This window comes from Rattus rattus, chromosome 14, assembly GCF_011064425.1.
Source record: "Rattus rattus isolate New Zealand chromosome 14, Rrattus_CSIRO_v1, whole genome shotgun sequence".
Lineage (NCBI taxonomy): Eukaryota > Metazoa > Chordata > Mammalia > Rodentia > Muridae > Rattus > Rattus rattus.
In genome coordinates, this window is record NC_046167.1 from 56,090,434 (window position 1) to 56,106,848 (window position 16,415).

Consider the following 16,415-nt stretch of genomic DNA (forward strand, 5'->3'; position numbering starts at 1 on the left):
GGAGAGGAGAGGAGAGGAGGGGGGAAGGAAGAGAGGAAGGAGGAGGGGATGGGAGGGAGGAGAGAGAGGGAGGGGAGGGAAGGAGAAGGGAAGGGGAGGGAGAGCAGAGGAGAAGAGGGGGGAGGAAGAGGGGAGGAAGTGAAGGAGAGGGAAGGAGAGGGAGGGAGGAGAGAGGGGAAGGAAGGGGGGGGAGAGAAAGGAGGGAGAGGGAGGAGATAGGGGAGGGAAGTGAGGAGGAGAGAAGCAGGGGGAGGAGATGGAGGGAGGGGGAGAGAGAAGAAGAGAGGGGAAAAGAGAGAGAGAGAAGAGCGATGAGGTGTTTGGATGCTAACAGTTTAAACTGCATATTCTGGCTCTGAGGGACCAGAACCATACCTCATAGTGTGTGCAACATAGCATCCTAAAGGCAGAAGCTAGACAAAAGAGGCAGAGATCTCAGGTCCCGGCCCACAGCGAGTGATTTACGGCCAGGCTCTATCTTTTCTAAAAACCCGCTTTCATGAGAACTAGCTCAGGGTCACATAAGGAGGGCTTTACTCTCTTCTAAGGACAACCCCCACTCCCATCCCCACACAGTGACATGAGAACCTTCCAGTAGGCCTTGTCTCTCAGTTTACCACACGGAGACCAAGTTTTAGCACATAAACCTTTGAGGACAAACTACATCTAAATCACAGCCCTGAGAGTCAGTACTGGGGAAGGAGGTGAGTTCTCCAGTGTCACCAAATGAATAACATTTCTCTGGTTGATCATGGATAACCACATGCAAAGCCAAACAGATACAGAATCCGTATAAGAAGAACACATTTGGTTACAAAGAAACGTGGACCTAGGTATAAAGATAACATAAATAACACAAGGCACTTTAGTTCCCCTTTGCCTATTTATGCCCCTCCCCCAAGTGTTTGGTACTCAAAAAGCATCTGTGAAGCTGCGAGGATGGATTGTACGTTGCTTATCGGCCTAACAAGATATATCTTAGATAGAAAGAGCCTTCTTAGTGTTTAGGCCTCATTCACCACAAGCAGCAAATGAATTCACATCTCCCTGTCCAAGCCCAGCACCTTAGCAAAATGGAACAGCTCTCTGGGAAGCCACTTCTTTCTTTCTTTCATTTTCTTTTTAAAGTTATATTATGGCTAGGAACTTGGCAGCTTGCCCTTTCAAAGTGACAGCTTTCAAAAAGTCTACCTAACACAATTTAGTCTAATTCCAAACACATCAGAAAATGGGCTGTTACAGAAAGAGTGTTTCTGCTCAAGAGTCAGCTGCTTTCCTGTCCTCCTACTCTCTCTCTCTCTCTCTCTCTAATATGAGAAAAAGTGAATTATCTTCTCCCTGGGTTGCAAAAATATTCTTCTGAGAATGATTATACCTGTCACAGATGGAATCTTGAAATAAGTTAAATGTTTAGGTTCATATTCTAGGAATTCCCTGGTGAGCTGAGATCTCCCTGCAATCTTTGGTAACATTATTATTAAGCTATAGGCTTAACACCATGCATGAGGAAGTAGGTCTGCTTATGGTGGAAAGAGTCACAGGAAGGTTTTCCTCACACATCTTTTGGGGACTCAGGAGGAGAAAGTATAATTCGAACAATTAAAGACATTTTCTTCAACAAGTATTATTTAAGCTGTTGCTACTAAAATGTCCTATGGCCTTAAACGCTGCAGAAATCTTAGAACAAAAGCAATGAGACTCACACCTTCTCCAGGGCCTTCTGATCTACCTCTCCTCTAGCCTGAAACATCTTCTCTCAATTTTCTCCTCATTATGAGAATCACTCTTGTAAAACATAAATCTGCTATTGAGAGTCCACAGCAAGTCTCCTGTGTTCTGTGGAATGGAAGGGAAGTAGGGTCTCCGATGCGTATTGTACTGTGATGCCTGACAAGTTTGTAAGGCTTATCTTTTCTCTGTCCTTCAGCCAATTCCCACCACTTTTGACAAACGATCTTCCGTGTACTCTTCGTCCTGTCTTCCTTCATCTTTTAAAAAAGATGTACTTATTCTTTTCCCTGCCAGGTGGTGGGTGGGGGTGTGGCGTCTGGGAGGGGGTGATGGTAGGTATTCCTGTGCATGTATTTTAAGGCAGGGTCTCTCCCTGAACCCGAGGTTCAAGTTTTCTCAGGTTGGAAACAAATTCAGCAATCATCCTGTCTCCTCTCACCTTAAGATCTGGAGTTATAGGAGTGTGGAGGATGCCTAATTAACTGCATGAGCACTAGGCTCTGGTACCCAAAATTATCCATAGAGCTCTATCTTACCCATCATCTCTCTAGCCCACTGCTTCTTCTTCATTTGACACGTGGTCTACATCATCTGTACTTAGTATAGACTGGTCAGAAAATCATGATCCCAGACCCCCATGTACAGAGATTGCAAGCTTGCTCTACAACACTTAGCTTGGCCCTTGCTTTTATTCATTATTTTTATTTTATTGAGAGAGTCTCCTATCACCCCAGACTAGCCTTGAATTCGTTGTGTAGCAGAGGACGATGTTGAATTGCTTATTTTTCTACTGCCATCTCCCAAGGGCTAAGATTAAAAGTTTTTACTGTCATGCTCAGCAGGGCATTATCTGGAACATTCTTTTTCATCTTACAAGTAGCAGCTGAGATGTCTTTGTTATCTGGAAGCCTTCATCTTCTACTCTACCCCAAAACCTGTCTCTCCATCATTTTACTGTAGTTCGACTACATTTCAATTACACTATTTATTAGACTGAATTGCAGTGATCTTCACTAAGTTTTTGTTTGTTTTGTTTTGGGGTTTTGTTTGTTTTTAAAATGAAAGCCACTTAAGGTGGAAGATTGACTTTCTCTTTCTATCCCCAAATACAGTCTCAACATGTAACTGACAATAAATACAGTTTTTTGAACTGGGTGAGTGGTGAACTTCACATAACAACTTCATTTCTCTGTCATGTATTGAATGCTTCTCTCCTTCTTTCAATAACCCTAAATTCAGAGTGTCTCCTTGGCACCAAGAAGTTGATTACTAAATGGTTAAGAGATTTGTTTAATTCTGACAAAGAGTGGTAGGAGGGAAGGAATTCTCAGAAAACCACCTAGACTCCACTATCCTAAAAGCTCCTGGGTCTGCATCCATTTGAATGGTCATCAGGCCAGTCCTGCTTCCTTGTTTGACTCCAACACAGTCATCCTGCCCTGCAAATATTCTAATTACTGCTACTCATGGCCACTCTGTAACAGAGTCCCTCAGCCCAGGGGGATGAAGTGGTATTGTGCAACATTACATACCTAGCCACACACAACTTGAGACCTGGAAGGCTCTGGGGAGATTTTTCAGAAATATCAACTGAATATGTAAAACCCTTCATTTAGCAATGAATGTCACTATGGGGCTGGGAAGATGGCTCCTCTGGTAAAAGCACTTGCCACATAAGAATGAGGACCAGAGTTTGAATTCTAGTCCTTAATTCAGAGGGGGAAGCAAGGGATCCCTAGAGCAAGTTTGGCTTGCTAGAGTAGCCAAACTGATGAACTAGGTTTAAGTGAGAGGCTGAGCTTCAATACGTAAGATGGAGTAATCAAGGAAGATAGCCAATAGCCAACATTAACCTCCGGCCTCCATTGTACATTCACGCACACGCACGCACACGCACACACACACACACACACATCAATTTAAATAACATGAGTAGATACTCAATAATTTTCCAACTATGGGACACACAGGGGGACACTAAGGATCTCTAAAAGTCTATGATGACCTCAGGTGTATTTACAACTTAGTCCTACCTCTGAGGTCCCCTTCTAATGTCAGATATTTCTGATTTTCTTAACTACTATAGTATGCCTTTGGAGATGCTTTGCGATTATATGTAGTTTGATGTGTTTTATTTTTAACCTTACTAAAATAATGTTCTGAGAAGGGTCCTTGCTATGTTGCCCAGGCTAGCCCAGAAGTGATTTTCTGCTTCAGTTTTTCAAGTGGTTGGGAAGGTGGCATGCTTCGTTCAAATAAAAGAAGTCTTAAGCAAGTGTGCCCAATTGTGGTGAAAGGCTAGTATACACATCGGCCATGTCCCGGACATGTGGATATATTCTGGAAATTCATGAATACTTCCCAGTAATGGTGATGGGCCTAATTAAAACGAAAGGGCTGATGTGTGTTTTTTTTGTTTTGTTTTGCTTTTGTTCGTTTGTTTGTTTTCCTCTTCTTGCCTCTCTGATCTGTTCAGTTCGTTTTACACGGGGAGTTTTCACAATGAAAAAGCTACCATTGAGGGCAGTAGAGTTGGAGAACTGGGCTTAAGGGTCTGGGATCCTGGAGTCAGAGCCATCCTAAGTGGAGATGAACCTGTTCCTGGGTCCACTAGTGGCCACTGGGGGAAATGCAAGAATACATAAGCCAATGCCACTTCCTGCCTTCCCTGGCTGCCATTCATTAGTCCCTTTATAAAGGTGATTTCAGGGGGTGGTGAGGAGGCTTGATATGTTTAGTGCCAAACCCACTCTGTGCTTTTTAGACAAATAAACAGAAATTCGAGGTCTGCAGAATAATAGCTTGGTTCAGACAGTATGTCTGCTGACTTTTTTTTTTTTTCTTTGTTTTGTTTTTTTTTCCTGTCCAGCTCTCTTGGGACTCCCCAGCTATGATTCTTGAGAGGTCGAATCCTTACAGCACTGAGCACACACAGTGAACTACATTATTAATGAGTTATAGTGATTTGGTGTGGTGAGTCATTCAGTTTGTGACTGACTGTTTTCATCCATTCAGATTATGCCACAGTCACTGGCCCGTCACGTTCCTATGTGAGGGCTGCTTGGGCACAACTCTCATGTCATGTGGGCTGTGGACATATGACTGCAAAGTAAATAAGCACTGCCTTTTCAAAATAGGTGAATTATTCCCCCATCTCTACTTCTGAAGGAAGATTTACAGAAAACCTGTTATCTCCGGTATAAGGGGGGAAAAAAAATCAACCAACCTCCTCAAGTGCTCTGGTGAATTTTTATGTGTTATTGGCAACATTTAGCTCAGATTTATAATTTCTTTAGGTGCTCCATCAGCGATGTCCTGGTGGAGAAGGGTCCTCTGCATATTCCAGCTAACGGGCCATCACTGGTCATGTGGCATGGGTCACATGCCGTCTGTCACAGGCAATATTTATTCAGTTCTTAGGAACACCCTGCAAAGTAGGTACTGCCTCTATGTTGTTGATGGGAAGATTAAGGCCTCAGGACTTAGATGGCGTTTGCTGAGACGGGAAGCTGGTTTGCTGCCTCCAAGAGCAGTAATTTTTACCACATGCACAGAGGTTCAAGTGTCTCCTCATGAATCCTGGTGGGGGTGCCTGACCCCCTTCTCTTTCTTTTCCTATGGCTGCCTTCTTTCTGAGCCAATGCACTCTCTCCCAGAGTGCAGCACCTTCTCGACCAGAGGGGAATTTTACAAGAAAACCGAATACCCTAAGGTGACCCATGGGACAGTTTGATGTTTTCGGGCTTTCCAATTTTATTTGCATTAACAATGCCAACCAACCAGAGCTTCCAGGGACTAAGCCACTACCTAAAGACTATACATGGACTGACCCTGGGCTCCAACTGCATAGGTAGCAATGAATAGCCCAGTAAGGGCACCAGTGGAAGGGGAAGCCCTGGGTCCTGCCAATCATGAATGGGATTGTTGTGGGGAGGGCGGTAATGGGAGGAGGATGGGGAGGGGAACACCCATACAGAAGGGGAGGGGGAGGGGTTAAGGGGATGTTTGCCTGGAAACTGGGAAATGTAATAACAATTGAAATGTAAATAAGAAATACCCAATTTAATAAAGATGGAGAAAAAAACCCTTCTAGTCTTGGCAGCAAAAAAGTAAATAATATCAACTCATTGCTTTAGGCCTATTTCCTAATCTATAACAAAGGAAACCGGAGGCCAGCTGCATGGATACCCCAGTTCCGTGGCTTTAATGTCAGAGTTTAGAATGTAGCACTTAGTTGGAAGAGTTAGTGCTTGGGCACTAAGCCACCGAGTGACCGTCTGTACCTACCTCAGCAAGTAGATGTTTATCCTCCTTGAAATGCAGCACCGAGAGCCCACAGGAGCAAAACTGGGTTTTGGTGCATAAATGATATTCCACAATGTACTGCCAACTAGATGCTATTCAGGGACAAGAGTCTAAATGTCCCTGCTCATTCCCCAAGGGAATGGCTTGTGTATCACCAAGCCAGTGTTGGCACCTGGACCCTGTCTTAACTGACAGGGTCAAAAGAAGGTCATCTGGTGGCCACTGCACCCAGAGTGGATCCCTCAGGAGAAGACAGAGGAAGCAGCTTGCCACACCGGTCCCCCCTCCCCCTCCCCCATCCCCTCAGGAGACACACTGAGAGCTTCTATCTCCATTACTGTCAGAATCCGGCACCTCTCACCAGCTCTGAGATTCAGAGCCATGGATGGAGGACAGAGAAGGAAGGAGTTGCAAGCCAGGTAATTAGACACAGTGACAATATTATAGAAGTGGAATCTTCCAGCAAGAAAATATTCTCTAAAGTAAAGAGTATCAGGGGTGGAAGAGGCCCTTGGTGAGTCCAGCACCACGTTGTGTAAAAGGAATGGCTGAGAAGGAGAAAGAGGAAGTGCTTTCTCTATGTGACAAGATCAGTAAATGCCCAAACTAGGACTGTCTTCCAGGTTCTCCGGTATTTCTAAAGCTTGAGTTTTGGAACCTTTCTTCGGTGGGCAACAGAGACTGAGGGCGGACACCATAGACTGTGAGGGAACATATTTTTGTAAATCTTTATGGAGGAGGGTCCTCAGACAGATTCCTCATGGGAAAGGGGGCCCAGCTCTACTAGACACAGTGGTGTGCTCCTCTACCTTTCAAGCTGACACCCCTGGGCACCAGGCCCTGCAGATCCTCAGTCGGGAGGTCCACTTCTGCTGCATTAGAGTTGTTGGGTGGGATTGCTCTCCGTCCCCCAAAGGTAGTTGCTGGAGTATCCGACATTCTCAGCTTTACTGGATCCTTGGGAAAGGAGAAGAGAGTTCATGGGACAGAAGTGAAATCCTTGTGGCCATGATTCTAAAATAGAGGCAGAGAGGCAAGTGTGGAATGCAGCTCCCAGGCAATGCACTGTCAGCCACACACAAATAATAACTGGGAGGTGGCAGTAAGGATCAGCCTAGTGATGGAGTGTGTCCCCTCAGGATCTCAGGGAAGAGTCCCCATTTCTCAAAAAGTATAGAAAGCAAGAAAGTGTTTGCTTGAAGAAGAAACCACCTTTAAAGCTCTCAGACAGCATAATTTTCCTTTCCTCAACACTGCAAAGCCTGTGTTTGTAGGTATATGAAGCCACTCATCTCAGGGAGACTCACCAAAGCTGTCAGTGTGAGGATTAGACTCATGAAAACATGTATAGATTAGGATGGTCCCTTAAAGCTGTCACACCAGCCATTCAATGTGGTCACTATTTACTGAGAGCTTCTTATGAGGTGGGATATGATCTTAGTACTTAGGTAGGTTGACCAGACATGAGAGCTTACAGTATAGTGGGGTTAGGGGTGAGCCTGACAAGAGTTATACATGAATCCACTAGGGTATGTGGAACAGAGGCCTTGGTTATGTCCAATTGAAATTATAAGTAGGCTGTGCTCTAACTTGGTCTGGCCTGCTTCCTCTTCCCTTGGAGTTTGTGCAGGCGACCAGCCAGTCTAAATACTATGCACCTCACCTTCAGGGTCCAATAAGGACTTGTTGACCAACTGACCAAAATGAAGGGGGACTTTGTCTCTTCACCTGGTTCACCAAGCAGTGATTCCTGGCAACCTGACTGTTTGCAAAACCCAGGCACACCCTTGCAAGATGAAGCACTGCTATTATGGGATCAACTTGATTAGACTGTTCTAGAATTGAAAGAAGCACTGGAAGCAAAACTGAGCTCAGAACCATTTGGTAAGGTATTTGGTCTTTGGAGGAGAAAGGGGTTCTTGGAAAAACGAGACAACAATGGGTATCTATAGAAGCCTTTGAGGATTTACAGATAATCTCTGGCTAGCTAAGATGTGGGGAGAGTTTAAAGGTTTGGTGACAGAGAAGACAAGAAAACTCAACCCCCTTGGTGTCAAATAGCAGTGACATCCTGACTGGTCATTAGAGGCCAGCAGCAGAATGTGGAGAGCACTGCTGGGCAGTCAGACAGCCTTCTGGTAGAGAGCAAGTAAAGCAGAGAAACATTCTAGGTGCAGGTCAAGAAAGGAAGTGTAGGCCACTGGGTGAGTGCAGGAGGGGGAGCTCTCCCTCTTGGTGGATTTAGAAGAGAGAGGAACTTGAGTTCAGGCCCTGTGTTGAGATGGAAGGCAGGCATTCCCAGGTGGCCTTACCCCCTCCTCTAACTTAGTCTCAGCTCCACAGCTGGCTTGCCTTAGAAAAGGGGACATGCCTCGGAGGAGCAACCTTACTCCTATCCCCATTTAAGAGTCTTCTATAGCAGCCCAGCTGTGCTCCCAGGATAGCATGGCAGAGTTCAAAGAAGGTTCCCCTTGAAGAGGTGAAGGGGCTGGAACTGGAGAGAGGGGCTGCCTTTGAACCCCCTCCAACGCTATAGAGATACAGAATGTAGGTTCAGAGGACAGCCACAACTTGGAGCAGGGTTGCTTAGAGCTGCTCTGGGGGTTTCTTACCTGCTTGTGCTCCTGAGACGGTGCTCTGGTAGTCTCCCCGTGTGCCTCTGGGTACTTCCTCAAAAGGACTCAGGCAAAGTGACCAGAAAGTTGGCTCTTAAATAACTTCCTAACGGCTCCCACCCTCCTCCCCATCCCAGAGGATTTCTCCTCCCCTTTCTTGACAGCTGGCAGAGGGGGCAGAACTGTTTCTAGGGCTTTCCATGTACTTCTGCCACTCAACTCTGATATTCTAGTATGTGCCCCTTCCTGTCTCCATACCCCACTTGCTCCTAAGTTCCCATCCTGGAATCTCCTCACCACCCTGCACCCCTCCCCCCAGTGTGAGCCTTTCCCCTTCTCTGACTGTTACTAGTAACTGGCACATGGCATTGGGGTGTTAGCCACCCTCTCTCCTGTTTTCCTGCTAGGTCACAAGGGCTAAAGGGTCATCTTTTTTCCTTGTGGAAAATGGGTGGTGAGCTGGCAGGAGGGAGGATCTGCCTTTCCACAGTCAGGTCACACAGACAGCTGTGACCATGCATAAAGCAAGAGCAATGAGTCCGTCTTGTGAAAAAAAATAGCCTCCTTAAATTCCCCACAGAACCCCAGTCCCAGCCCCAGCCCCAGCCCCAGCCCCAGCCCCAGCCCCAGCCCCAGTCAAACCACAGGACTTCCTGCAGGACAGCCACATTGATGTTCAGTGTCAGTACTGATGGGCAGATACCCTCAAGAGTGTCACCCAAGTTAGAAATGCTTTGTTTTCCCTCCAACCCATTTAGTGTACCTGCAAGACTTACAGAGAAAGGAGAGAAAGTTTTCCACCCAAACTTTGCCTGTCTTTGTTTTGACATTGCCACATGTTTAAGTGCCACTGATGTCAACCACAGATCCATCTAAGTGCCCTCATTGTCTCCAGATGTCTGACCTTGACACACGATCTTCACGTTTCAAAGGGGGACAAGAGATCCTGTTAGGAATTCTTATTTTCCCCTATCCCATCTCTCTGTCCCAAATCTGTGTACTTGTCTGTAATTTTACCAAGTTTCTCCTCTTTCTTACCCTTGAAATGAAAAAGTCCGCCTCCTCTTGTCCAAGCCAAACATTTGCCTTGTTTCCTGTCACTTTCTCAAGGGCTTTGCTGTGTCTCTTATCCCCTCTTCCTCCCGTGGATTCAAGCTCCAGCTCCCTCACAGCTGTTTCCTGTCACCATTGACACAATTTCATATTGAGTCCCTTCAACGTTTCAAAAAGCCTTCTCTCAATTCATGCCCTCTGGTCATTTTTTTATTTTCTCCCCTCCCCTCTGTCACCAAGCCTCTGACTCCTGGGTTCTACCTCTATTATTCTACTGAAACTATCAAAGAAATGATATCTGCCTTAGTGCATTGTGTTGCTGTAAGAAAATGCCTGAAGTTGGGACACTTACAAACAAACAAACACACACACAAACAAACAAACATTTTCTTTAGCTTATGACTTTACAGGTTGAGAAGCCCAAGAACATGGTGTTGTCATATTCTTAGCTTCTAGCAAAATTCTTGTGCTTTCTCCTCTTTTTTAGGGGGTAGGGGGTAGGTTTATTTTGTACGCTACAAGGTGTAGTAGGCTGAGCAGAAGGGCATTGTCTACCTCACACTCTGTCTTCCTGGGGCAGAAAGCAGGAGGAAAAACAGACATTCTAAAAGAGAAAACATGAGGTCAGTCTTCCTTTTCAGTGAACTGTCTTCATAGTGACCTAGTCCCATGAGAGCTGTGCTGATCTTTCTTAAAGACCTAGTTACCTCTTAAGGGTCTTATCAACTCTCAATGGTATCACACAGAGGCCCTAATTTCAACCTGAGTTTTGGAGAAGAGAAGCCACATTGAAAGGAAGCAATTGTCTGTCTTCAAGGCAAAGAAGAAGACTAGGTTTTTTTAATCTTTCGAGGCGCTGAGCTCTCTTGCCCACTCTATCCGTGAAGGTCTTTTCTGTGGTCTCTGGGACACTGCACACTGTGCCATTTCCTTCTATGTATTATGCTATCCTTTGATTATCCCAGCAACTCTGATAGTTTTACTACATGTATCTCCTGAAACCTCCCCAATCTAGGTGCCTAGCCATGGTCTTCTGCAGAGCTGTTGACTCCCCCACCTAGCTGACTACTGGTCACCTTCTCTTGACACACTACAGTGGTAGCCCACATGATGAGATACAATTTTCTCTGAAGACCTGTGTTATAGAGTTCCCCATCTCAGTGACTGTCAGTGCCCTGAGTATTACTACAAATTCCAGATAACCCCCACTCCAAGCCTCAAATCTAATCCTTCATCAGATATCCTCTAGTCTACCTTTTAATTCGTCTTGAATCCACCTCTTTACCCCTTTACCTCTCCCAATTCTTTCTGCACAATGCAGTCACAGTAAGCATTGAAGGGCTCTAATCTGGATTCATATTTTTTGCCCAAAGTAAATTCTGATCATCAACAGAAAAAGACCTGATGTGATCTAGACACTAATTTACTTTGGAATACTACATCTTCCATGCTCTCAGGCCATACCATCTCCTGCCCTGAATCTCTATCAACTTTAATCCAGTCATTGAACTTTTTACTCTGTGGTCCAAACCAGAAACTCTCTCCTCTCAGCCTTCTCTACTTGCTAGAAAATTAGTCCCCATTCACAGTCCTGATCATGGCTCCAATGACTCAACTGTCCTGCAAGAGCTTCTCTAATGACAACACTCCCGACACTTGTAGGGTCACTTCCCTAACTGGAATCCCATTGGACAACAGGGACTCCAGCCAGAGAGAGATTGATGAAGATATCCACATGAAGTCCACCATCATCTATTTCATGCTAGATCTGATTGAAGATACCATAGTGGTCTGGTAGACTCATGTGGGAGTTTGGCGAGCATGGTCATGCTTACACATTTTACGTCAGATTACATCACGTTAGTGAGCTGTGCATTCAACACATGCTTGTCACCTCAAAACCATCATGACTGTACCACATTGCACCACCAAACTCACAGCTCAGTGGGTGTCTGTACACATTAGTTTAATAGTGTTGGGCCACCAATCTAATAACATTATAAATGAGATGGTTTTCCTGTGCTCAAGAGAAAGTCAATAACCCAGTATGAGAGGCATCAATCCTAGCATGTGGCTGAAACCCAAACAACTTAGAGCATTGCCTCATGCTTCTGTGGCTTAGGAGTCAGAACAATAGTTTTTCATTATAGAATGAACATTGAGCTGTGCCAGCAAATCTTATGTGTACAGAAGCAGTCTATGTGAACACTGAGGTCTTCAGGGATGGCATAATGTCCTCCACTTCTTGAGGCCTTTCGCTTGGCATGGAGAAGACATTTATAGTTTGTGAGTCAAATTAGGAAAAGGAAAGCCACATCATGTATTTTTAAAGCGAGAACCAGACACAGAGGAATTGTTTATACAGGTGATAGGAGAGACGGCAGGGCAAACAGTGGAGGTGAGTCAACCCACAATTAGAAACCAAGTCGTTGGTGTCAGCATATGGTGGGAGGTTATGTGGCAGGAACTAGATCCCGGGAGTCTGTCTGGTGGGAGCTCGAGATTCAGTCATTACTGGAAACAGGGTATGAGGTCAGGACTAATCCAGTCTGTCTTTTTGTTTGTTTCTCCCTGTCCAGTATCTCTAAATTGCTCCTATTTGATGAATTTAGCTGAAAATCATTTAGCCTTCAGAGGGCAAAAGGTTTTAGGAAACAGTGTCAGGCTTGTGTCCCTGTGTTAGGGTCCCCAAGACCACCCTCTAATGCTGTGAGCTCTCGGTGTTCCCATAGGCTCAGTTGTCCTAGTGATTTACTTATTACAGCAAAGGGTGCACAAGAAACCAGGTGGACCGTTCCAAGGGTCCTCTCCCATGCAAGTCACATAGGATGTGCCAGACTTCCTAACAATGAGCTGTGACCACACATGTGTCATGGTGTGTACCAGAGACATAAATGGACTCTCTGCCCAGGATTGTTACTGGGAATTGGTCATTAGGCATCCTCTACCAGGTTCTACACCAGCAGTTCTCAACCTGAGTTCGAGACCCCTTTGGGGGTTGAACGACCCTTTCACAGGGTTTGCCTAAGACTATGGAAAAAGAGATATTTACACTGTGACTCATAACAGTAACAAAATTACAGTGATAAAGTAGCAGCAAAAATAATTATATTGTGGAGGGTCACCACAACATGAGGAGCACAACATTAAGAAGGTTGAGAACCTCTGTTCTAGACTGTACTGGGAAGAAGGTGGCCTTTATAAAAAAACACATTTTGTCCAGTTTAGTCACAGTGGATGGTACTGATCATTTGAGGAGCACCAGAAAGATTGATGGCAGACAGTTTGGATATCACTGTGGATTCTTTTCTGCAGAACCCATCACAGAGGGAAATAGGATAGAATGAGGAGAATCCCTTAGAAGCCTTCCAGGAGAGCAGTTCCAGTGTTTGTATCAGTGGCTAGCCAGCAACAACCTCCCTTTCTGGACATTGATGTCTGCTGAGATCTCAACTGTGACCTAGAAAGAGAGGAAACTCCAGTGAGTCACTGAATTCAGTCTGTTTTGAACCCACTTTCCGGGCATCCCTGGGTCCAGGTGAGACCACCAATGAGACAAGCATAGCTCTTCCTGTGTGTGCCAGGTACTTTCTCATTCTTCTACAGCAAAGGGTCATGATCCCAATGCCCTGACTACTGAAACAAAAAGAAAGCTACATTTGTACCACCCTGTCTATCCCAAGGGCAGACAGAAATAGAATCACTTGGGGATTCTGGTTCCCATCAGCAATACAGAGACACCTGTGGGATTTATGAGCAAACACAAGGTGTTTTGGGATGGGAAAAAAACCCTTAACTCCTTAATTCTGACTTTTCATGTCTGTGGTATTGACACTTTCCTTACTAAAGAACCTACCATCTTTCTCCAGAATGGTAATACACAGGAGGTGGCCTGTGTTTGCTCAGGCAATGAATGTTCCAGCAAACACTGTTTGATTTCCATGCAAAATTTCACATCTCACACAGAGAACCAAGTCATGTCTGGATGCTGCTATTTTTTTCTAGTTGAATAGGACTTTCATTGGTTAGAGCTGGATTTCTAGACGAAAGTGAGAGAGTGTTATAAATAACAGCTGCCCTTGTACAAAGATGTCCTGGCCTCTGACATGAAAGATCAAAATCCACCTCTTGGGACAACTTCACTCCTCCACTGCCCTTGCTGCTGGGAGAGTTACAGAGGAAACTTTCCACTCCAGAAGGAGGTGGCAGGGCAGAGAGGATCAGGTGAGGCTAGGTGAAAAGTTTATAGCTGTATTCCAGCCACAGTGGCAATCAGGTGGTGAAGGTAAATGTCATAGTTCTTCTATTGCTCTGATGAAACACCATAACCCCAAAAAAGCAAGTTTGGGGAGGAAAGAATTTATTTGACCTATACTTCCAGATCATAGTCCATTACTGGAGAAAGTTGGGACAGGAACTCATGCAGGCGTGGAACTTGGAGGTAGGAGCTAATGCAGAGGGCATGGAGGGGTGCTATCTACTGGCTTGCTTCACAAGGCTTGCTCAGCTTGCTTTCTTATAGAACCCAGGACCACCAGCCCAGGAATGGTACCACCCAGCTTGGGATAAGCCTTCCTTTCGTCATTGATCACTAATTGAGAAAACTGCTTACAGCTGAATCTCATGAAGGCATTCTCAGCTGAGGTTACTTCCTCTCTGATGACTCTAGTTTGTGTTAAGTTGACAAACAAAACCAGCTAGTATGGTACGTGGTACTCCTCATGCACTTTTTCTTATAAAGACACTCTAAAGGTTTTCAAAGGCTCACACTGACAATGAATGGCCCAAGAAGTTTGTTTAAAATTTTCTTCTCTCCCCTCATTTCTTTCCCATCTTTTCACTTCAGGAAATAGTAAACCCATGCTGGAGACAGTTCTGCATGCCGGGTGTCTACTCATTGTGTTGGCTACCCTAGTCATGGCCTTCCTTTGTCAGTGGTCTTGATGGTCTTCCTTCCCAGCTGGTGACTGAGCTGTCTCCCCATGGCAGGTCACCCTGCAGGCTAATGGGAGAACAAAGAACTCATGACCCAGATAACCATTGTGGATACCACCACTTTCTTTTAGATTCTGGTAAAATACACATAACATAAAAATTTCTAACTTGAGTGTGATGGCTTACAGATATGATTCCAACATTTGGGGTGGCAGAAGCCAGTCTCCAAGGGTAGCCTAGGTTTGCTTGCTTGCTTGTTTGTTCTCTCTCTCTGTCTCTCTGTCTCTGTCTCTCTCTCTGTGTCTCTCTCTCTCTCTCTCTCTCTCTCTCTCTCTCTGTCTCTCTCTCTCTCTGTCTTTCTCTCTCGCTCTGTCCCCCCCATCTCTCTCTTCCCTTTTTCTGTGAGTTTCATTCATCCATTCCTGCTACAGGCTATGTTCAGACTGCTGACCCATTGACCCCCTAGCTATCTTTCTTTACAAGAAGGAAGAATCTATTGACTGTAATAAAAGGCTGCTTAACAATAGCCAGCAAAATGTTGAGACATAGCCAGGCATGATAGTCCATGAGTGTATTCCCAGCACTTGACTGGGTAAGACAGAAGGTGTATGAGTTCAAGGGCAGCTCTAGACACAAGAAACCCCATCTCAAGTAAGCAATTGAACAAAAGAAAACGCAATGTTATGCATGAAGCAAAATGAACAACCAAAGGGAAACCCAACAGTAATTCCACACATTGATATAGATGTGTTAATTAACAATAGCGGCTACTAAAAACCGCAACTGAAACCAGACAATAAACATGGTGTATAAATAAACCACTCTCTGCATGACCTTGAACACATCATCTAGTATTACGTTTAAAGTGGTCATCACAACACCATGTCCCACAAGCTAGGAAGATCAGAGAGAGTATCCACCTGGGCGTGAGGCCAACTCTAAACAATCTTTGCACAGGGGTGAATGGCTTCCACTGAATAACTTCCACTCACCCTGAGAAGTACTCTCTCTTTTTCTAGTAAATATTGCCCCTTTTTTTTCCATTATTAGGTAAACAACTATTGAACTTGCTAATCACCTCATCAATGGCATTTCTTGTTCAGGAGCCAGTTGGAGAGTTTCCTCTGCAGCTCACACATTATCAGTGGGGGTTGATTGATCCTGGGCTGGTGTGCTTTTATAGTGGACAGTCCCCATGGGTCTATTTCTACCTGAAACAAATGAAAAGCCTTCTCTCTTGAATCTCACAAGGAAGCTGTCTGGAGAGAGGAGCAGAGAAGTGTTTTAGATAAACCATGCCCAGTAGATGAACAATGACAGGGCAGCTCTTGAACTGTTAGTTTGGAAGCCCACACCCAGGTAAGGCCCCCTATGCAAACTTGGCCAGGCATCTCAACAAACTCTCCAAGGAGGCATATGAGAGCAGGTTGAGGGGTCTTCTAGTTTATAATATTCCCTTCTCTAGGCCTAGATGGTTCCTGTCCACTTCTTGCTGGGCAGGGGACACCAGAAGCTGGCCTACAGCACTATTGTGGGTGGGAGCGTGAGCAGAGACAAACACTGAAACCTAGAAGCTGGGAGGGTAACTTGTAGTAGGGCCTGGCAGGAAGTGGGAGGACGTGATGTTCTGCAGGGGCTTCCTGACAGCAGAACTTCTGGATACAGTCTACGAATTTCCAAAGCCATTGCACAATCGTGCACAGGCGTTAAGACACCACCAGTGAACTCGGCGAGTTCTCCATTCTTTGATGCTCAATCGGCAGTTTCTGCAGTGAA

The 16,415-nt window shown here is 45.2% G+C and overlaps 1 protein-coding gene across 1 annotated transcript in view; it reads right to left on the reverse strand.

Moving 5' to 3' along the window:
- The window catches only part of F13a1 (coagulation factor XIII A chain), a 209,230-nt gene extending 200,533 nt beyond the window's left edge, over window positions 1-8,697 (reverse strand). Inside the window, 2 exon segments of the mRNA XM_032884627.1 lie at window positions 6,846-6,993; window positions 8,649-8,697. Of these exon segments, the coding sequence (XP_032740518.1) occupies window positions 6,846-6,975 (130 nt within the window). The 5' untranslated portion in view covers window positions 6,976-6,993; window positions 8,649-8,697.
- Window positions 8,698-16,415: the final 7,718 nt, after the last annotated feature.